Raw genomic sequence first — 22,929 nt, 5'->3', positions numbered from 1 at the left:
ATAACGCCTCATTCCACCAATGCCTAAGCTCCGTCCTCATTTGCACAAGCCTCAAACACTTTAAAATCATATGTAGCAACATTCTAGAGCTCTGATTTTGATGTCATAATGCCTCATTCCACCAATGCCTAAGCTCCGCCCTCATCTGCACAAGCCTCAAACACTTTAAAATCACAAGTAGCAACATTCTAGAGCTCAGATTATGATGTCATAATGCCTCATTCCACCAACGCCTAAGCTCCGTCCTCATCTGCACAAGCCTCAAACACTTTAAAATCACAAGTAGCAACATTCTAGAGCTCAGATTATGATGTCATAATGCCTCATTCCACCAATGCCTAAGCTCCGTCCTCATCTGCACAAGCCTCAAACACTTTAAAATCACAAGTAGCAACATTCTAGAGCTCAGATTATGATGTCATAATGCCTCATTCCACCAACGCCTAAGCTCCGTCCTCACCCGCACAAGCCTCAAACACTTTAAAACCCTAAGTAGCAACATTCTAGAGCTCAGATTGTGATGCCATAATGCCTCATTCCACCAACGCCTAAGCTCCGTCCTCACCCGCACAAGCCTCAAACACTTTAAAACCCTAAGTAGCAACTTTCTAGAGCTCCGATTGTGATGTCATAATGCCTCATTCCACCAACGCCTAAGCTCCGTCCTCACCCGCACAAGCCTCAAACACTTTAAAACCCTAAGTAGCAACTTTCTAGAGCTCCGATTGTGATGTCATAATGCCTCATTCCACCAATGCCTAAGCTCCGTCCTCATCCGCACAAGCCTCAAACACTTAAAGTGTTCGAGGCTTGTGCGGTTAAGGTAGAGCTTACAGGAGTGGGACAGAGACAGTGGCAAAACTCACGTGGACGGGATGGGGAAATTGAGTTCCTGTGGGGACGGGGAAAAATTTGTCTCTGTGTCGTTCCATTCTCCGCCATCTTTGATATTTTAAACCTGCTTGCATCTAGCTTGATTAATGTGCTCTAGTGAAGAGCCTCCTCTGGAACCTGGTCGGAGTGTACTCTTGGCTGGCTATGAGAGATTGCCATTGTGTGCTAAATGTGTCTGAGGCTTGGGACTGGATGCCAGCCCCATCAAAAACTGTTTATTTTTCATTTCATTTTGTGTGTGTTGTGCCTTTTTCAGACTCGGTGAATTACATCAGTAACATACCGTATTTGCCGGCGTATAAGACGACCCCCCAACTTTTACAGTTAAAATATAGAGTTTGTTATATACTCGCCATATAAGACTACCCCTTCTTCCGCACACCTTCTGCACAACAAATAAAACTTAAAAGAACCTCAGAATTTATTTCAACAATTTTAATTAATTCACTAAAGCTGAATAGAACAATAAACCCATGGGAGCTGCCATGCTATTTGTTTTCTAAACTGTTAACCAAGCTGAAACTGTCAATGATAGAAGGAAGATAACACATAGAGGGAGAGAGCAAGTGCCGGGCAAGTCCCTAGCAAGTTTGCTGGCACGACAGTTTCCCTTTAAAAGCCTTCAAAAGCCTCCTGTTCGCCCCCGCAACTTCCTTAAGGGCTAGACTCCACACACGGCTGCGTGTGCGAGAGACGTAGTCAAGAGAAAAGGGGTGGGGCCAGAGCGCCGCTGCTTCCCGCTGCGCAGGATGAAGGAGCTGGCACCCTTGTCACACTGATGTCCCGCCATGGCCCCGCTGATGTCCCGGCAGGTTTACTAGTACCGTAAGCACCGTAAGGAGGTAAGGAAGGAGATGTTAGGGCATGTAAAGTAAAGGCATGTAAACAGTACCCGGCGTATAAGACGACCCCCGACTTTGGGGAGGATTTTAAGGTACTGAAAAGTCGTCTTATACGCCGGCAAATACGGTAAATCAAACACTTCCCACTTATATGAAAGAGTGCATAATATTGTCTCTTCAAAGTGACATTTATACAGGAGGCCTCAGTAATGGAGCCTACGCATAGTCGTATTCACTGACTGGGGTTATCAGCGTAGTTACTCAGCTCCTTTGCTCCAATCATCGGCCATACTCCAGTGTCCCCCTATTTAAACAGCTTATTTCTGCCCGTTTTATTACTAAATAATCTAAAAATTCTACAATATATTTAAATATATTCCATACTATCTTAACTTTTTTTCTAATTTTCTTTTATCTTTCATTCTTCAAATTCATCTGCACAAATTCAACTTATTCATAAGAGATATGACGCAAGGACTTAGGGGAAAGGTATCGCTGTTCGCAGACGACGCCAAACTTTGCAACATAGTAGGCAGAAGCTTATTACCTGATAATATGACACACGATCTACTGCTGCTGGAACAATGGTCAACTACTTGGCAGCTTGGCTTCAATGCTAAAAAATACAAGGTAATGCCCCTGGGAAAGAGAAACCCGCGTAGAACTTATGTACTAAATGGTGAAACCTTGGTTAGGACCACAGCGGAACGCGATCTAGGAGTGATCATTAGCGAGGACATGAAGGTTGCCAATCAAGTAGAGAAGGCTTCCTCCAGAGCAAGACAAATGATGGGATGTATCCGCTGAGGTTTTGTCAGCAGGAGACCTGAAGTTATGATGCCGTTGTACAGAGCCATGGTGAGGCCTCACTTGGAGTACTGTGTTCAGTTTTGGAGACCTCACTACCGAAAGGACGTGCTGAGAATCGAGTCGGCACAGCGAACAGCCACCAGGATGGTCTTGGGGCTCAAGGATCTCACGTATGAAGAAAGACTAGAGAAATTGCGGATGTACTCACTTGAGGAAAGAAGGGAACGGGGAGATATGATTGAAATGTATAAGTATATCACGGGGCACATCGAGTCAGAAGATGATATCTTCCGGCTCATGGGACCCTCGACCACCAGAGGGCATCCGCTAAAAATCAAGGGAGGGAAGTTTCATGGCGACTTCAGGAAGTATTTCTTCACCGAGAGAGTTGTGGATCATTGGAACAGACTCCCACTCCAGGTGATAAAGGCCAGCAGCGTGACGGATTTTAAGAGAAAATGGGATACTCACGTGGGATCTTTAAGGGAGTAAACTCAGGGGGGGAGGATACTTGGAATGGGCAGACTTGGTGGGCTATAGCCCTTTTCTGCCACTTTTTTCTATGTTTCTATGTTTCAAATTCATATTAATGCTGAAGTGCTGAAGCTAAGTAATTTTTCAGTAACATTCGAGTGTATTAGTACATCAAAAAAATTATTTTTCGCTGAATGGAAATGAAATTATTGCAAATGGAAAGAATGTTTTCAGTAATGTCTCATTAATATGAATTTGTGCAGATGAATTTGAAGAATCAAAGATAAAAGAAAATTAGAAAAAAAGTTAAGATAGTATGGAATATATTTAAATGTATTGTAGAATTTTTAGATTATTTAGTAATAAAACGGGCAGAAATAAGCTGTTTAAATAGGGGGACACTGGAGTATGGCCGATGATTGGAGCAAAGGAGCTGAGTAACTACGCTGATAACCCCAGTCAGTGAATACGACTATGCGTAGGCTCCATTACTGAGGCCTCCTGTATAAATGTCACTTTGAAGAGACAATATTATGCACTCTTTCATATAAGTGGGAAGTGTTTGATTTATTTATTTTGTGTAATTATTTCCCACTAGGGAACTTGAGTTTAGTGTGTTAACTGAATTACATCAGTAGCAAACTGGACCAAAAACTACAATTTAAAAATCATGCATGTAAAATATGATATGAGCAAGTCAAAAGTGAGAATATTTAAAAAACCCCACAATACTGTCCCTCTCCCCATCTCTCAGAGCGCAGGAACAGAAATAAACCCTGGACTCTGAACAACTGCATCGCCTTCCCTTCCTCTTCTAATCACTCAAAAGGACGACTTCCTTTGGTTCATCCCTTCAGGAATGATCCACCAGCAGTGAATTGTCAGCAGAAAAGGCTCCTGGGGCCTAATTAGCTGATGCTTCCCAGGGGAATGGGACGATTCAGCATGGCCAGTTTAGCGCAGTCCTTTCAACGTGGGACAGTTCATTCTAGGCCCTTTCAGTGCGGGCTGTTTGAGAGGGTGTCTTAATATTAAGAGACAAAGTCAACCTTTTACCCCAGAAGTCTTCCCTCTGGACCAATATAAAGGGAAAGCTTACAAAATGCCTGATGATCTGGGTTCATAGACAAGTCGGCGAAAGACAAAGGCGCGCGCCGACAACTGAGCGCAAGATGGAGTCGCGCGCCGAAGAAAATTACAGTTTTTAGGGGCTCTGGGGGTTTTTGTTGGGGAGCCCCCCCAGTTTACTTAATAGAGATCGCGCCGGCGTTGTGGGGGGTTTGGGGGTTGTAACCCTCCACATTTTACTGTAAACTTAACTTTTTCCCTAAAAACAGGGAAAAAATGAAGTTTTCAGTAAAATGTGGGGGGATACCACCCCCCACAATGCCCCACAACGCGGCGCGATCTCTATTAAGTAAAGTGGGGGGGTTCCCCCCCCCCGTCGGAGCCGTAAAAACAGTAATTTTGTGCGGCGCGCACCTCCGCGCTGCGCTCAATTGTCTGCACGCGCCTTTGTCCCGGCGCGCTTTTGACCTGACACCGATGATCTGTGATGGAAACCCCCCCCCCCCCAATTCAAACCTTGAAGTCACCAGATGATGCGGAAGCAGAAGAAGAAGACTAAGTGTGTGAAGAGAAAGGAAAGAAGCACCGAGGGTGGGGAGCTATGCCCCCCTTTTTTTAAACCTCACAGTTCCAGCAAGGTAAGCGCTCAGAATTACTATGGCCACAATGAAACAGCTGCAATTAAAACAGCTATGCTGTACCGGACTGACTGAACTGGCTGCGCTGAATCATCCTTGTCCCGCTTCCCAACTGGAGAAGGGACAGCTATTGGGAGTTCCACAGGCTTCAATTGACCCAGGAAGTCTGCTATAAGTGGTTCATAGCTTTATATGAAGATCCCTAGGGTGGGAAATCTGTAGAAGGTATATACTTTTTTAATACACGGACTCCTGCCATGGGAAATCTGCAAAGGAATTATTGCTTCAAATGAGAACTGTTGCTATATGGAACCTGGAGGTGGAAAATGTATTAAGAAGTTTTTAATTTGAATAGTATGTAGGCTGATTAAATTTAAATTCAGAACATTTGAGCTATTTTTCTAGATATGTTGTCTAATGAAATATCATCTGTCTTATTATATTGCCCAGCTCTTCAAGACAATCCACAGAAAGGAAATCTTCACGCCTCTCCAGAACACTCTCAGATGTAGATGAAACCAACCAGGCATCCAAAGCACAAAAAACCACTAATGTTGAAAAGGCGAACATTTCAGAAAACATGACATTGCATCTTGCTGGCAGCTTAATGCATCCTACTATTTTACCAGAAATGGACCAGAAAGTAGACAATCCATCAAACGATGCAAGTGCACTTGAAGATGCCATTGTTCCAGAAACGGAAAATCCTTCTCCCCTAAAAGAATCCCTTATATCCAAAGATGAACTGCAGGGCACCGAAACAAACATTAGACCTGTTGAAAATCCTAATCCTTTAAAAGAAACTCTTATATCCAGAGAGGCACTGAAGGGCTCCGAAACAAACGTCGGACCCGTTGAAAATTCCCATCCTTTAAAAGAATCCCTTATATCCAGAGATGAATTTCAGGGCCCTGAATCGAATGTCGGACCCATTGAAAATTCCCATCCTTTAAAAGAATACCTTATATCCAGAGATGAATTTCAGGGCCCTGAATCGAATGTCGGACCCGTTGAAAATTCCCATCCTTTAAAAGAATCCCTTATATCCAGAGATGAATTTCAGGGCCCTGAATTGAACGTCGGACCCGTTGAAAATCCCCATTCTTTAAAAGAATCCTTTATATCCAGAGAGGAATTTCAAAGCCCTGAATTGAATGTTGGGCCCGTTGAAAATCCTAATCCCTTAAAAGAATCCCTTATACCCAGAGATGAGTTACGGGGCTCTAAAATGAATGTACAACCCATACAAAATGTTTCTCAGCAGGCTAGTCCTGGATATCTTCAAGAAACGAGAAAGTCAAACTGTCATAATGAGACACGTGACTGTTCTTCCACTGTGTGCAACACAGATTCCAGAGTGGCATCTATAAATGACGGGGACACGGATAAATCAAACGAACTAAATAGTCCCCAAGTTCCCTTAAACAGTTTTATAACGTGTGGTTCCACTGATGAGTCAGACAAGAGCAAACAGGACTGTTATGGCAGCTCTTTAAAGAACGAGTCTCTAGATCCCAGCAGTCTGTTGCAGCAGAGTGTCTTGGACAAAGATCCTGATCACGTTGACGAGAAGAGACTGGTGTTGGAAAAGCTGCTGGACGAGGATGGCGACCAGTCGGCAGAAACGTTTGCTGACAGTGCTAGAGGAAAAGACAGGTTTTTTAGCTTCACAGAAGACTCTTCCACAGAAGCAACAGACTGGCCATCGGCAGCGGATTCTCACTCATGTGCGGGTACCGCCTTAGTTAAAATGAACCTTTACATCCACACAGTTAAAGGCTTGGTGCTCTCTTTGTTGGCAGAAGAGCAGTTTCAGCACGATCCCGATTCCGTTCAAGATGTGGTAAGCAAGCAAATCCCAGAAAAATGTTCCGATGTGTGATGAGTCGACAAGATAAAGTGTGAATTTTTAATCTGCTAGATTAAATGATCAGCTTTTACTTGTTTGAAGGAGTAATGTAGTAACAGATCACCTAATCTGTGTGACAGATGTACACATAAGTTACACGATTTACAGAAGAATATTTCTGCATAAGTGCTCTTGTATAGTAACACCTCCTCCCTTTCAAGGCTGTCACAGTTGCAGCTTCTCTGAGGCTTGTATAATGTCCCAACAAATCTTAAGACCATCTGTACATATTTTGTCGCATGCCAACAGCTCCAGCCCTTGGGATGCCTCTGCTTATTCCTGGTAAAAGTATACCCTGAATCATAGGCACCAGCTCTATGGGTGTTGAGCACCCCCGATATTCTCTTCCGTGTTCCCCTGTTTCGTGAGCTCAGAGTTCAGAGCTACTTAGAGTTGCTGCAGAGGAAGGCAGGAAGAAAATAATTTCTGTTTCCTGGACCAGGGGTTCCCAACCCTAAACTAAACTAAACCTTAAGTTTGTATACCGCATCATCTCCACAGAAGTAGAGCTCGGCACGGTTTACAGTAATTGGTATAGAAAGAAACTACAATGAAAAGTAGAAGGGCTTAGAAAGAGAGGTTTAGAGGGAATTAGTAAATCGATGAGGGAGAGGTCATTGCATTTTGGAGAAGAGCCAAGTTTTCAGATGTTTTCAGAAGAGTTGGAGGGAGGACAGGCACCGAAGCGGGGTGGCAAAACTGTTCCAGAGTTCGGTGATCCTGAAGGAGAGGGAAGTCCCTGGTTTTCCTGTATGGGATATGCCTTTTAAAGAGGGAGGAACTGGAGGACCAACAGCCAGTCAGGTTTTGGGGATAGCCCTAATGAATATGCATGAAAGAGATGTGCATGTAATGAAGATGATGGGAATGGAGATCTGCCCCATGCAAATTCATTAGGACTATCTAAAAAACCCGACTGGCTAGTGGTCCTCCAGGACAGAGTTGGGGACCACTGTCCTGCAGCCTATTGGCTGGCTTTAGTTTGGTGTTTTTTTTTTAATTTTAATATTGAGCTTGCACCCTTCCAGTGTTAATTCAAGGCAAGTTACATTCAGGTAACGCAAGTACTTCCCTGTCCCCATGGGCTTACAAGCTAAGGAACCAATGCAGAAATCCTTGTGGTAGAGCTGACTCAGCGCACAAAATTATCACGGCATGATTCCAAGCAATGAGCATGCAAATCACTGCTGCGGTAAAATCAGTCCCTGATCTCCCTCTCCCCCTGCCCAACTAAAACCAGCCCCGCTGCCTCCCCAAGCCCACTCCCACACCCCAATATTAAAGAATTTTTCTGTTGTCTTGTGCCTCTGTGACCAGCCCTCCCTTCCCAACACAACCAACCTCCCTCCCTCCTTAAAAATAGCGCACTGGTATGTTAGTGCACCCCTTTATCCCCCTCCCCAGTCCAGCCAGAAATTATAGAAAGGAAATCTCTGGTGTCGAGGACACCTGACCCCCATTGCCCAAGCGCCCCACCACCAGAGCTGTACTTCAAACAAGGCAGGAGCAATGCTCATTCTTTCTTGCCTCCTATCATCTCCAAACTGGCAGCGCCCTATACCACATGGTGAATGGCCAGTCTGCCACATAATGGAACCATTCCCTTATATCTCAAATTAGCTGTGCCTGGTGCATAAATACCACTGTCTTTCAAGATGGCAGTACCAGAGGTAGGAGCAAATAGGTATTGCCCCCTGCCTTGTTTAAGGTATGGCTGTGGGGGATGGTATTGACAAGGGATTGGGGTCCTCCCCACTAGTCACCAGGTACTTATGTTTTTGTTTTTTTTCTGGTTGGGCAAGGGTTGCCACTAAATGCCAAAGGGGAGAGGGGTTCTCAGCAAGGGTCAAGGGTTCCGGTAGGGTGGAAGTGCCACTGGAAACCAAGGTTTATTTCTTTTAGTTATGAGGAAGGGAAAGGAACGTGCCACTAGACACCAGGGAATGGGGATGAGTAGGAGTTGAGTGGGCAGAGTATGCCAGGATAATTTTTAATTGGGTTGGCCCAATAGTTAACTACCCCCAAATGTAGAATCAAACTATGCTTAGGATGAAAGAGGGGTTTGAGAAAGAATTGAGGGTAGTCTGGACAAGAGAGTGGATGGAGATGGTTATAATACTAATAACTTTATTTTTCTATACCGCCATAATCTTACGACTTCTAGGCGGTTCACAATAAAGAGAGCTGTACAATCAGCGAATTACAATATGTAGTATTAACATGTTACAGTGAAGGAGCTGGATGGCCAGCGAATTATAGAATACAAATGGAGAGGAAGACACTGAACAGACAGAGAGTACAGGATACAATTGGTGAGGGAGCGTAGTATCAGCATGAAGAGTAATAGTTTTAGAAGGAGGGAGTATTTTGACTAGGAAATAAATCTATTGAACAGAGCAGTCTTAATTATTTTCCGAAAGGCGCCGTAAGTCAATCTGGCTCTATCAATGAAGTTACCTAGCCAGGTTTGCTGTCTGCTAGCTTAAAACTTAAATGTTTTTTCCAGAAAGGTTCTGTATTTGCAATCTGTGATCTTAGGGTAGGCAAAAAGATTGCGATTTCTGGTTGTCCTTGTGGGAGTGTATAGTTAGGGAAGAGAGACAGTTGAGAACTGGTTAGGAGTGGATGGATAGGGTTACCAGATGTCCTCTTTTTAGAGGACTGTTGGGATGGCTGGATGGATTTCCAAAACCTGGAAGTTTGGGTTTTGGAAGGCCCCGAGCTTGGGACTGCATCTGGAGGACCTCCCAAGCATGCGTGGATGCGACACGAAGGCATCACACATATTCGCTAAGAAATCTGGTAACCCTAGGGGTGGAGTTTGGGTGGTATGGGCTGACTGGAAAAGATAGGGAAAGTATAATGTATATGGACTTGGGGGGGAACTGATATAGGTGAGCTGGGGTTGGGAAGAAAGACTGGTGGGACTTTCAGTACTTCTTTTGACCACATAGGTCTCATCTGCTGTTCTCTACTTTTAGGTTGGTCCTTGCCAATTGTCTCTATGACCCACCATGCATTTTTTTTTTCCTTTTTGTGAACATGGTAATGTGTATCAAGTTGAGCAACCCCAGTCATTTGCCCTAAGATAGGGTTGTCAGATTTTCCAATCTGAAAATTCAGACCCCTAGACTCACCCCCAGTTCCGCCCATCGCCACCTTGTAACGCCCTCAAAAAAAGGACGTGTGGCTCCTCCCCATTTCTCCCACAGCCCTGCCTCTTTCCACCCCCCCCCCCCCATCTCTGGCCCCACACAAACTTCGTCTCTTCAGGGCCACGTCTGGAAGGCATCTAAACATGATGTGACGTGGTGATGTCATACGGAATGACGCTGGAGTGGGAAAACTGAAGCAAATTTAACAAGTCCCACTTCTGCGTCTATGCGTGTGACGTCATCACGTCTCATCCACACGTGTGCAGATGTCCTCCAGACGCGGCCCTGATCTCAATGCTTTTGGAAAGCCGTCCGGACGCTTAGACAGTCCTCGTCTGGGTAAATCCGGATGTCTGGTAACCCTAGTTTAAACTGTGCAAGCTATGGAAGATAATGCACGTTCTTAACCAGTTTACAGCTCAGCTGTTTAACACCTGTGTACAGAGATTTTTACTTGAGTAAATAGGTTTGAAAATTGCCCTACCCCTAATCTTTTAACTTATATTCAGGTGTTTCTGGCTTGTCAGATTTTAATGCATTGTGCGATTTATAATTGATGTGACTAAACCAAAAATCACAACCTGAAATGCAATTTGTAGTGCTGGAGAGTGCACAAATGAACTTGAAGTTGGCTCTTTCACAAAGACAATATTATGTTCTCTCTTAAAGTAGAGCTCTCTCTGTTGCATTTAGAATCTTAATGTGAAAGATTTTGACTCTAAGAACTTTTAATATATCACACTTGGACATTCTATATTCTCTTTTCTTATCAAAAATTGATTTGAAATGAGCATTTTCTTCTGTACAGTCCTTTTAATGAGCTTTTTGTGTGCTCGGTGTGAGTTCGGGTAGGGTTACTAGATTCGTTGAAGAAAGAAATAGGACGTGTGGCCCGCCCTGATTTGCCTCAGCTCCGCCCCCACTCAAACCTTGTCTCTTCTCCTTCCCTGAGTCTGGAATGCATCTGGAGGGCCTCTGAGCATACGTGGATGTGATGCATTGAGACTGAGGGGATATTATCAAAACATTCAAGATATTGAAGGGAATTGACTTAGTAGAGAAAGAGAGATTGTTCACCCTCTCCAAGGTGGAGAGAACGAGAGGGCACTCACTAAAGTTAGAAGGGAAGAGATTCCTTACTGACCTAAGGAAGTTCTTCTTCACCCAGAGAGTGGTAGAAAACTGAAATGCTCTTCCGGAGGCTGTTATAGGGAAAGCACCCTTCAGGGATTTAAGAAAAGGTTGGATAAGTTCTTACTGGAGCAGAATATACACTGGGAAGGCTAGATTCAAATAGGGCACTGGTCTTTGACCTAAGGGCCGCAATGTGAGCAGACTGCTGGGCACGATGGACCACTGGTCTGACCCAGCAGCAGCAAATCTTATGATCTTATGTTCTTACTAGTCTTATAGCCCGTTACATTAATGGGTGCTAGAATATATGTGTGTGTGTCTGTCTTTATTTTTTTCTCTCTCTCCTTAGCCGCTTTCTGTATTTCTATCTGTTTTTTGGGGTTTATTTTTCCTTGGCTGTCCACTACTACCCCTTGCCTGCTCCCCCTGTCCATTCTCCCTTCCTTTTACCTCCCCTGTGTCCTCCACCACCCCATCACTGCTCACCTTATCCAGCAAAAGCCCTTCTCCCTTTGTTTTACCTCCCCCTGTCCATCATCACCTCCTTCCTGTTCCCCCTGTCTTCATTTTCTGCCCCCCTCCCTGTTCCTCAGCACCTGTTCCCCTGTCCATCAACCCCTTTTCTGCCCCTCCATTTCTGTGTGTTGCAGCATTTCCCTCCCACCCCACTTCCCTATGCAGTATTTTCCTCCCCCCCATACCTTCCTGCTGAACTCTGTTAACGGCCTGCAGCCGCTGACAGCAGCCGCCGCGGCCGACATCCGCCTGGAGGAGGGGGGAGGAAGAGAGAGAGAGAGCTTCGGGCGGCCAGCAGCCGCCGCGGCCGACATCCGCCTGGGGGGGGAGGGAGGAAGATATAGAGCGAGTTTCGGGCGGCCAGCAGCCGCCGCGGCCGACATCCGCCTCGGGCCGCCAGAGAGAGAGCGAGCTTGGGGCGGCCAGCAGCCGCCGCGGCCGACATCAACTTGTCTTGCCTTGTGAGGCGAGACCGTAAGCCGCGCATGCGCACTTCCTATGTGTGCTACAGCTCACGGAAAACGGACGCACGCTTAGGAAGTGCGCATGCGCGGCTTACCGTTTTATTATATTAGATGCATTTGATGTCCTCATGTTGCACCCGTGCATGCTCGGAGGCACTCCAGATGCAGCCCTGTGCTCGGGGCCTTCCAAAACACAGACAAACTGCTGGTTTTAAAAATCCATCCAGACACCCGGACAGTCCTCGTCTTTTTAAAAAAAAAAAAATTCAATTTTTTCCCGGACATCTGGTAACTCTAGATTGGGGGCAGGGAGAAGTTAGCTATCCGCTTCCTATGGGTTGTCCTTCTGGCCTCGAGCCTGGAAAACGATGCCCATTTTCCCTCTTTTCTCCCTTTCTCTTCTTTGATGGGAAGTGGTCATAGCACATCATCTCACACTGAGCCTGAGCCAACCTTTTTAGGGCTTCTGTTCCCCTCTTTTTGTACAGTGTATGTTCTCTTGACTAGTTTCCAGTATTGTAAGCTCTGTCGAGTAGGAACTCTCTCACACATCACTGTGTATATCTAGCAGTGGTAACATTGTATGTGAAGTCTCCCGAGGTTTTCTGTAGTTAAAATGCAGAATGCCATGTAATGCTTTCTGGGAATAGCAGGACAAATAAGCACCATATGATTCAATTGCAAGGAGCCTCAGAAAAGCAAAAAAAAAAACCTCTCTGTGCACCCTGCAAACCAGTGTCATTGTGCAGTCTCGCCATATGTGAGGGTTCTTCAAAAAGTTTCCACACTTTCATATTTTTGCAGGAAATGGTTGAATGTCATATGACCAGTCAGTCAGGTTATGTGGAAAAGTGGTATAATTTTCTTTTGAGATATTTAATAAATAGTATTTTTTAAAAAAAATAAAAGTGTAGAAACTCTTTGAAGATCCCTTGTAGAACAGTTCCGTCACTGGAGCTATTCAACGTGTCGTACAAAAAAAACAAAATTCAGTAGATAAAAAACAAAAGGGAACTGCAGACACCTGTACAAGATGCATAAGAACATAAGAATTGCCGCCGCTGGGTCAGACCAGTGGTCCATCGCGCCCAGCAGGCCGCTCCCGCGGCGGCCCCCAGGTCAAAGACCAGTGCCCCAACTGAGACCAGCCCTACCTGCGTACGTTCCAGTTCAGCAGGAACTTGTCTAACTTTGTCTTGAATCCCTGAAGGGTGTTTTCTCCTTTAACAGCCTCCGGAAGAGCAATGCTTATTTAAACAAAACACACAGATTGTTGCGTACAAACAGCTACAGCATTTGCAGCAGCAATACGTTTTCCTGGACATCACAGAAACAGGCAAAATTGTTGCGAGTGGGTTTTTTTTGACCACCCTACCCAGGGACCCCTGATGAAGGCGAGTTGATCGAAACATGGACCGTGTCGGGTCCCTTGGTCTGTTTGTACGCATCAGTTTGTATGTTTTGTTTAAATAAACATCACCTGCATCTTGTACAGGTGTCTGCTATTCAACGTGCGACATACCCAGCCCACTGACTGTCTAACCCACGTTCCGAATCGTACCTGAAAAGCAGACTTTGATTGTCTTACATGTATATGTTTTACCATTCGCAGTACCACAGCAGCTTGGCATCCCTTAATGGACTAGAGGTCCACCTAAAGGAGACACTGCCCAAAGACCAGACATCTTCTGCGAAAACAGCATACACCTTTGCACACTACGATTGCATTCAGAATGTGCTCACCGGTATGTTTAATTTTATTTAATACAGCTCACTACAGTTAAACCTTGGATTGCAAGTAACTGGGTTTGCAAGTGTTTTGCAAGACAAGCAAAACATTTTATTAAATTTTATCTTGATATACAAGCAATGGCTTGCAATACAAGTACATACAGTATACACACATCACAACTGAGCCGATGGTTCTTCTCTCTCTGACGCTGTGGGAGTGCAGTGACTGTTCTAAATGAGCGAGGTCTTGCAATACAAGTACATATAGTATTTGTATTAAAATTATGGAGTTGTGGAACGAATCATCTGAGTTTTCATTATTTCTTATGGGGAAATTCGCTTTGATAAACGAGTGCTTTGGATTACAAACATGCTTTTGGAATGAATTATCCTCGCAAATCAAGGTTTTACTGTATGTTACTCTTTAATGCACTATAGGTAGGTTCTGAAGCGCTCTGTTTTTATTTTAAATTTCTTGATATACTCGGTGGGGCCATTGCTGGATTTGATGCAGTTTACAGCATGAAAGAAACGGCAAAAGAGGAGGGGGGGGGAAGAGGCTAATTGGAGGGGAGGGTGGAACAGATGAAAATCTTATGTCTAAGCTTTAATAAGTTTCCGAGAAAGGGTGTGTCTTGAGGCCAGATTTGAATTTGGGGTATGACACTTTAAGGGAAAGCTGTAGAGGAAAAGGAATTCTAGAGCTTGGAACCAGTATTCTTGCTTATTGACCATAAAGGATGACCCATTATCATTTAGACCAGTGTTCTTCAACCTTTTTACACCTATGGACTGGCAGAAATAAAATAATTATTTTGTGGACTGGCATTGGTCCGTAGACCGGCAGTTGAAGAACACTGGGCTAAGTCGTGAGCCAGACCCTGTCCCCATAGTCCTAATTGTAACACTATTTTTCATATATACACACAATATAATCTTATTAACAACGCATTGATCACGCCGCGGACCAGCAGTTGAAGAACACAGTTTTGGACCTAATGCACATGCCGGCTCTGTGGACCGGCAGGAAATTTCTGTGGACCGGCACCGGTCCATGGACCGGTGTTTGAAGAACACTGATTTAGACTACTAGTGCAATCTCTAATACTTTCTACACTGGATTACTACAACATCATTTATATAGGTATACCCCAAAAAACAGTGAGTAAACTTAGATTAGTTCAGAACACAGCAGTCCGCCTGATATTTGGATAAAAAAAAAGTGACTATGTCAGCCCCTACTACAGACTACTGCACTGGCTGCCAGTCGAAGCACGAATAATATTCAAGTTCGCTTGCCATATGCTTCAAACTAATATGGGGACTAGCCCCCACATACTTATTATCACACTTCGTACTATACAGTCCCACGAGGCAAACCAGAAATTGCAATCTATTCGCATATCCAAGCATTACCGGCTGTAAATACAAAACCTTCCTGGATAGAACTTTCATGTACCGAGCAAACAAACAACAACATTGGCTGGACAACGACATAAATGGAGCTAGACTGACCTACGTCGCCTTTAGAAAAACCATAAAAACTGCCTTATTCGACAAATATATCACCTAAACTTCAACTATACCAATCACTGTTTCCTTTTCTTTTTCCTAATATGTCCCCCCTGAAAAAAAATTCTAAACAAACTGTACTATGTATTTCGCCACTTTATCTAAAAGGACCCCTCTGAATTTCTAAACAAACTGTATATTGTAACTGCTGCTTTTCCATGATTCTGTATACTGTAATTTCATTAATTATCTGCATATTGTAACTCGCTGATTGTCCAGCTCTCTTCAGTTGTAAACCGCCTAGAAGTCGCACGATTGTGGCGGTATAGAAGAATAAAGTTATTATTATTATTATTATTATAATAAATTCTCATCTATATTGAAGATACTAGGAAGAATATTCAACCAGTGCTGTGGACTTGAAAGCAATTTTTGGGTTACTGGAGTCAGAGTCTGTGAAAATATGCTTATTCCAACTTCGACTCTTAATAGATCCCCCAGCACCACCTTTACAAAACCACGGAAGCGGTTTTTAGCGCAGGCCAGCGCACTGAATGCGTGCCGTAGAATGTCATGTGACTAGTCAGTCACAAAACAGGGTGATAGAGAAGTAGGCAGGGCAGGCAGGCAGACTCCCCCCCCCCCCCCCAACAGGGCCTCCCACCCCAAGGCAATAAGGCAGGCAGGGCCCCTAACCCAGAGGCAGGTAGGGTCCCCCCTTATCTTAACTCCTTCAGTGGTCCAGCACTGTAGGGCAGGAGCTTTCAGACTCCTGCCCTTTTCTCCTGCTTTCTCCCGAGCAGCAGCGGCAGAGCGGCAAGCAGGCAGGTGTGACTTTTTCACTTCCTGCCTTGTCCCGTGCCGCTCTGCGAATGGCTGCCCCAGTTCTCACAGCCATTCACAGAGCGGCGCGGGACAAGGCAGCAAACGAAAAATTTGCACCTGCCTGCTTACCGCGCTGCCAGTGCCGCTCAGGGGAAAGCAGGAGAGAAGGGCAGGAGGCTGAAAGCTCCTGCCCTACAGCGCTGGACCACCGGACTGCCAGAGGAAATAAAGTAGGGGAGCGGGGGTTAGTTAGTAGAGAATGACACGGAGAAAAAATCTGTCCCCGTCACTGCACCGTCCCCGGCCCACCATCCTCTGCACCGCCTCTTCACCGCCCCATCACTGTCACCGCCATCCCTTTCACCGCCCCGTCACCGCCACTGCCATCCCATTCACCGCCCCATCACCGTCCCCGTCTAGCACCCATCTTCTTCTCTCCGCTCCCCCATAGTCTGGCATCTGTCTTCTTTATGCCTCACTGCGGTGACAAAACCATTCACCGCTCCACGGGGCGGTGATGGCCTTGTCCCCGTCCCCGCAGAGGCTGCTAATTTTCATTCCCCATTTTTGGCGGGTTACCCGCAGCTAAATGCGGTAGCCGCGGGTAAACCGCCACGGTGTCATTCTCTATTAGTTAGTATTTGCTCCATAAGACGCACCCTTATTTCCACTTACTTTTGGGGGGGGGGGGAAATGCGTCTTATAGAGCGAAAATACGGTAATTTTTGTTTGTAATTCATGTAAACTGTTTAGTTTTAAACAGTATAGAAAATTTTAAAATAAATAAAAAGTGTCTCCCTTATATAGTAAAACCTTGGTTTGCGAGAATAATTTGTTCTGGAAACCCAAAAACTTTAATAGAAAATACTCTATTGTAGTATATTTAAAACAGTCACTACACTCCTGCGTCAGAGAGAGAAGAACCATTGGTTCAGTTGTAACACGCATAAACAGTGCGTACTTGTATTGCAAGACCTCACAGTGTCTTCGGCTCAGTTGTGATGACGTGCCATATTGCAAGACATCGCTTGTTTATCAAGTTAAAATTTAATAAAACATTTTGCTCGTCTTGCAAAACACTCACACACCAAGTTACTCGCAATCCAAGGTTTTACTGTATATACAATTGAGTCAAATGGTTGAATATTGGCAGACTGGTTGGGTCATTTAGCCTTTATCCGCCATCATGTTTCTATGTTAATATGAACAATCCAGGGCTCCGCTGTGCTAAATCCTACTGGAAAAAAAACACTTGACCTCTGATTGCATTGCTACTTTTATTTATGTTTAAAGCTCAGTGCCCGTTATTTGAATTCAATATTCGTGTTCAAGTTGGCGGAGGGCAGTGTCATGATCCAATGGCTTTGAGCTGTGTAATAAGCGTACAGCAGTGAATTGGAGTAATTTAAGTGGCTAAATGTTGTGCATCCTGCAGTGTTTTTCCTTAACCTGCAGAAAAGGTCTAGCATGCCTTTCAGAATATTTGTCTATTCACGGCGCTTTGCACCTCTGATTTCACAAAATAAAAGGTAGAAATAAATAGATGTTAACTGTGAACTATTTTATAACTGTTAAAGTCCCATCAGAAGCAAACGTGGAAGTGGTGTGAGTTTTGGAGGGTTAGAATTTCATCTAGTGCATTGATGAAAATAATAGAAATTTTTTTTTTTCTGACCCCTTTGGGATTTTCTCTTTTCTATAAAGCCAACTTGCCAGAAACTCCCAGTGCTCTGGACCTCCATTTCCTCAGAGCCATTAGTCTGATCCACTCAGACTTCAGTCAGCTTCAGACCGCTCATGAAATAACGATCCGGTAAGTCCTGCATCTTTTCTGCTGTTGCTGTATGTAATGCTGAAGTAGAAGCTTATTTTCCATTGATGGTCTTGAGATTCCATGCTCTGCCTTTTCTTGTCATTTTCTTCAAAATGGAAAGCTGCTTCCCTTGTGAGGCTGCATTTGATTGTAGATCTCTAAGGTTTAACTTTGAAATAATAATTAAACCAAGAATGCACATTGCTTAACAATGATTTCATTTACTAATTATATTCGGCTTCTGTTCTGAGCCATTCAAGGTGTTACTTCTGCTAAAGGTCTCACTCCACTGCCACCTTTTTGAGACTCCAGAGACTCCATCCCTTCTAGCTTGCTGCGCCATAGGCCTGGATCAGACTGCCTGAGTCAATATGTCAAGCTCCATCTCTAGCAGTATTTAAATCCAAGCTAAAAACCCATTTTTTCAACACCTATGTCCATCTTATCATTCTGTCTGAAAGAAACTCCCCAACCCTATATATCCCGTCTGTCCAAATTAGATTGTGAGCTCTACTGTGTATTGTTTGTTAAATGTACAGCGTTGCGTACGCCTTTCGGCGTTATAGAAATGATTATAGCACTAGGACTCATTTGCTGTAGAGGCCCCCAGTCGGTCTGCATTAAATTCCCATGGTCAAATTTTTGTGGGTGGGCCTTTCCCCGGGAGGAAGTGACGTCGGAGAGAACTACGAAGCCGACGCGGGCAACAAGTTCGTCACTGCGCGTGCCAAAGTTAAAAAGGTACAGGGCAGGAGCGCGGGTGTGCGCGTGCAGCAGGGAAGCGCGGGAGAGGGGCGCCACCGCCCTCGCTACGCCGCATTCCTTGGAAAAGTAAATGGTGCTGGGGGTTTACATGGCAGTGTATAAACAAGCTGTTTTCTTTTTAATTCCCAATTTGTCCTTCACAGTGACGACTTTCTACTTGTAAACCTCTTTAGGGTCTTTGTACCTGTGTCCCTACCTGAGAGAGGAAATTGGTGGCGAATTGAGTTTGCAACCTTCACAGGGGAAGAGGGAAAGGTCCAGGCTGAAAATGGCCCTCAATGTACTATAATACTCATTTTAATCTGTGTATTAAGGAATGTTTTATTACTGTGTTTTAATATATGCACTGAATATATTTGTCGCCCTTCAGGAACGCATCCACTGCCATTTTTGGCTGCCAGAATCCAGTTCAAGAAACCTATTTCCAGCAACTGGCCAGTCCAGTTCGTAACTCCGGCGTGCCTAACCCTCATGATACTGCCTTCAGTTTACCAGGGAAAGCCAAACAGAAATTGCTCAAGCATGGAGTCAATCTGCTTTGATGTTTCTCTTCTTGTACAACTATGCTATTTCACTCAGGGTTTTTACTAATAAAATATATGGCATATATCGGGGATCTCAAAGTCCCTCCTTGAGGGCCGCTATCCAGTCGGGTTTTCAGGATTTCCCCAATGAATATGCATTGAAAGCAGTGCATGCACATAGATCTCATGCATATTCATTGGGAAATCCTAAAAACCCGACTGGATTGCGGCCCTCAAGGAGGGACTTTGAGATCCCTGGCATATATAGACTGAGGAGAGAGAAGCTAAGCGCACATCACACCCTCGTGGAAAGACACCTATCTTTCCACTAGCTAAAATTCAGTTAAAACTCGCAGTTTTATTTCACTCCCTATGCATTTTCAATATTTGAGTAATTTTATTTCTCGGTACGATTCTACCATTCCATTAATAGAAGGAGAAAGTTGGTACGTTAATTCCTTGTGAAATATTCAGGCTGCTGACATGAGCACAACAATTATCATTGTATGCTGTTGAAAGTGAATATTTTAGCTGGAAAATGCTTAAGAAACCTGAGTGTGCAGCAATTGAGACAGCAGCACTGAGAAGCGGTTAAGGTGATAACAGAGGCAGGCTGCTCCCCTTCATACGCCCAGCAGCAGGTATTAGGAATAAAAATATCGCAGATAAATTTCTGGGAACAAAAGGCCACAGCTCTATTAAGAATAAGCATGAATAACACCCTAGGAAGCGCCTGAGCCTTAAGCCCTCTCCAGGACTTGTTCCTCGCCTTCAACTCCAGTGAGGGAGCACGCCCCCCTCAGTCCTTCCGTCCTCCTTTCCAGCGAGGCCACTGCATCAATCCGTTCCAAACCTGCCTGCAGTTCGTCAGTCCACCTGCCATGCAAGGTGGACAATGTCGTGCCCATAGGCGTAGTATGTTCTCACCCTGAGAGTCCAGTCCCAATATTCGGCAGGAATTTTCAGGGCTCGGGTGCATCCACTGTTGTGACAACATCAGCAGTAACAGAGTACAACTTGCTGGCATGCTTCTTCCTAACATTACATACCTGACTACTGCCTTGCACAATAAGAGAGTACAGATTTTGGGAATACTTCTTACTAATATAAATTCCTATCTGCTGTTGGAAACATGGGAAATTTAAGGGGCGGGAGGGTGGGGGCGATATGACCGCCGGGAGCACGGAGAAGAGGCCGATACTTCCCAGCTCTTTGAATTTGCTGACTACGAGGTTTGCTCTGTCTCCTCTCCTGCCACCTCATTGACAACTGGACACCCCTACTGATATCAGGAGAGCCGGGCTGTGGCCATATTACTCTTGGCATGGTTAGAGGGTCATCGCTGCCGGGACTAACATAGGGAGGCTGCATCCCTTTGTATGCCCAACAGCGGCCAGAGAAATTTCTGGGAGCAAAAGGCCACAACTTTAAGGATAAATATGAATAACACCCTAGGAAGCACCCGAGCCTTAAGTCTTCTCCAGGACTTGCTTCCCACCTTGAACTTCAGCAAGGGAGCATGCCCCTTAATTTCTTCTGTGACCTGCCAGCTTTCTTTCAAGTGAGGCCACTGCATCAATCCATTCCAAACCTGCCCACAGTTTATCAGTACACCTACCATGCAAGGTGGACAATGTGTTGTCCGTAGGTGTAGTATGCTCTCATCCCGAGAATCCAATCAGTTTTCAGGGCTTGGATGTGTCCGCCACAACCCGTGGCTTTAAAGCCTTGGGTCCCCATTAACACTTTTTAAAACTGACAACCCTCACCCTAGAAGAGTTTTTCTAATGCCTCCTGGAAGTCATTAATAAGTTGGTTGGTAGCTATGTCTGAGAGGATGGTCTAATCTGAGAGATAATGATGGGGGTGTCCCACTGTTGCCAGATCTTTGCTCCCCCCCCCCCCCCCAGGCCTTCAGTCCATCGTCCAATCTGGTGATTCACCTTCTTTACTCCCCTGCAACCATATTCTGGAAGCGCTAGTCTCTGGGCAGGGAACGATGTCAGACCAGAGGATCTGCATGTCTGCAAGGAGGAGCGCTAGATCAAATAGATCTTAGCATCACAAATGAACACCTTGCATGAAGACATACTGATGTGATATCCCAGGTGTAGGATTAGTGCAGGTGGTTGTGGCTTGCTTTCTAGAAGCTTGTAGACACAGGGGAGTAGTTGGTTCCATCTCATCTTGTGAGCTCCTAGCCAGAGGATGTCGAAGCCCAGGTTTGCACTAGTAGTGCAGTCGAGTAATCTGTCCCATGCTCTCAAGATGTATGCTTGTCCGATGATCCATATTGTGTGGATTCTTGGAATAGATGAAGTTACTGGTTAGAAATGAAAGAGGGAGAGGCACCCTGGGGGGAGGGGCCTGATATAGTTGTGGTACGCTGATGACTTTCAGTGCCCCCATCCTCGAATTGCTTCCGCTGAGAAGCCATGCTGAAAGGCGGACATGGTGGCAATAATGCAGAAGGAATGCGTACCAAAGCGCTCGGGACACCGGCCCACCTCAGTCAATGCCCTACAGAATACTGCAGTAAATTGAAACTTTGTGAGTAGACTCGCATTCAGGTGGATCAGCAAGACATAAAATGCTGGAGGTTATCCATGGGGACATGTTGGTAAGCTAGGAACTCGGTGCAAGGTGATTGTGTGTCCTCTGCCGCTCTGGTCTGTCTTAGACGTGGCTATATGTACACATACTGCCCCACATTGGGAGTCAACATAAATCAAGAGACAGCCCACACATTAGATGCTATCTGGAATGAACAGTCGGTTTGCTAATGCGCAGGACAGCAAAGAAGGCCAGGGATAAAGCCTCTCTGAAGAGCCCTGTTTTCTATTCTAGAGGAGATGTAGTAAGTTGTGGGTAACGGGTAGGCGGATGTCTGGTGGATCTGGGATCTGCCTGGCCCAACCTTTAAGTAGGGTCTTTGCTAGGAAACTGGACCGTGCCATTTACAGAATCGGTGCCTTAGTTGTCTGTATTTTCCTATGATGAGATTTAGACCATAGCATTCAGTATTTCTTTTTCTCTCATGGCTTCGCATTTTGTGGTAATTTAGGAACAGGGTATATAGGTTTGTGAAAGTCCCCAAAAAGGGCCTATTTCATAAAGACAGCACAGACACTTTTGAGTCCTGATAAAAGTGGCCTCATACACTGAATCCTAGTGGTGTTCAAATGCTTACCTGCTCCAAAGAAAGTGTTAATATGTGTTACATAATCCACGCATGTACTTGCATATCGTAAAATACACGTGCGTAGTGCAGTCTGTCCCATCTGTGCTCAAACTATGCCTCTGGGAATGCCTGCATCCAGATAACATAGAAATTGTAATCATGTGGCGTGTTTATCGCCCACCATTTTCCGTTTTGCACATGGAGAATGCTTTAGTGTTCTGTCTTATCCTGTGGTAAGGCAGCATGCTTAGCATTGTAATTTATTACTTATGCTGCCTTTTTTTTAGCATCTATTCTTGTCTTTTGGAAAAAAAATTGTCACCTTTTGTGTCCATCCTTTCCTCCCCTTCCCCCCTCTCCCTTTGATTTAATTATCTTTGTAAATGGCTTAGATATTTGTTATTATTTGCAGTATATAAAATAAAGGTGACTTGTTCTGCATCATGAGCCAGCACCCTTAACGGTCAAAAGTTTACTTTTTTTAAAAAATAGTAAAATAAAAATTTAGCAAAGTGTAGTGTAATCATATTGGGTTAAAATTTATTTTTACCCAAGACTTGGGGATGATGGTCCTTGAAGGGTTTGGTAAAGAGAGCTGTATTATTGTGCTCTGGGCACAGAAGTCATGCATTTGATATGATTACTACTTTAGACTTCTTCCAAAAAAGAGAATT

The 22,929-nt window shown here is 44.7% G+C and overlaps 1 protein-coding gene across 2 annotated transcripts in view; it reads left to right on the top strand.

The window, feature by feature from the left end:
- Window positions 1-22,702, top strand: part of HPS4 (HPS4 biogenesis of lysosomal organelles complex 3 subunit 2) — a 97,354-nt gene extending 74,652 nt beyond the window's left edge. For both annotated transcript variants that reach the window (XM_033954345.1, XM_033954344.1), the window contains 4 exons: window positions 5,177-6,569; window positions 13,517-13,649; window positions 17,677-17,785; window positions 18,921-22,702. In XM_033954345.1, coding sequence (XP_033810236.1) covers window positions 5,177-6,569; window positions 13,517-13,649; window positions 17,677-17,785; window positions 18,921-19,092 — 1,807 coding nt within the window. In that variant the 3' untranslated portion in view covers window positions 19,093-22,702. The remainder of the gene's footprint in view (window positions 1-5,176; window positions 6,570-13,516; window positions 13,650-17,676; window positions 17,786-18,920) is intronic.
- The last annotated feature ends 227 nt before the right edge of the window (window positions 22,703-22,929 follow it).

The sequence above is a fragment of the Geotrypetes seraphini genome, chromosome 8, assembly GCF_902459505.1.
Source record: "Geotrypetes seraphini chromosome 8, aGeoSer1.1, whole genome shotgun sequence".
Taxonomy (NCBI): Eukaryota; Metazoa; Chordata; class Amphibia; order Gymnophiona; family Dermophiidae; genus Geotrypetes; species Geotrypetes seraphini.
This window is presented reverse-complemented; position numbering and strand designations above follow the sequence as displayed.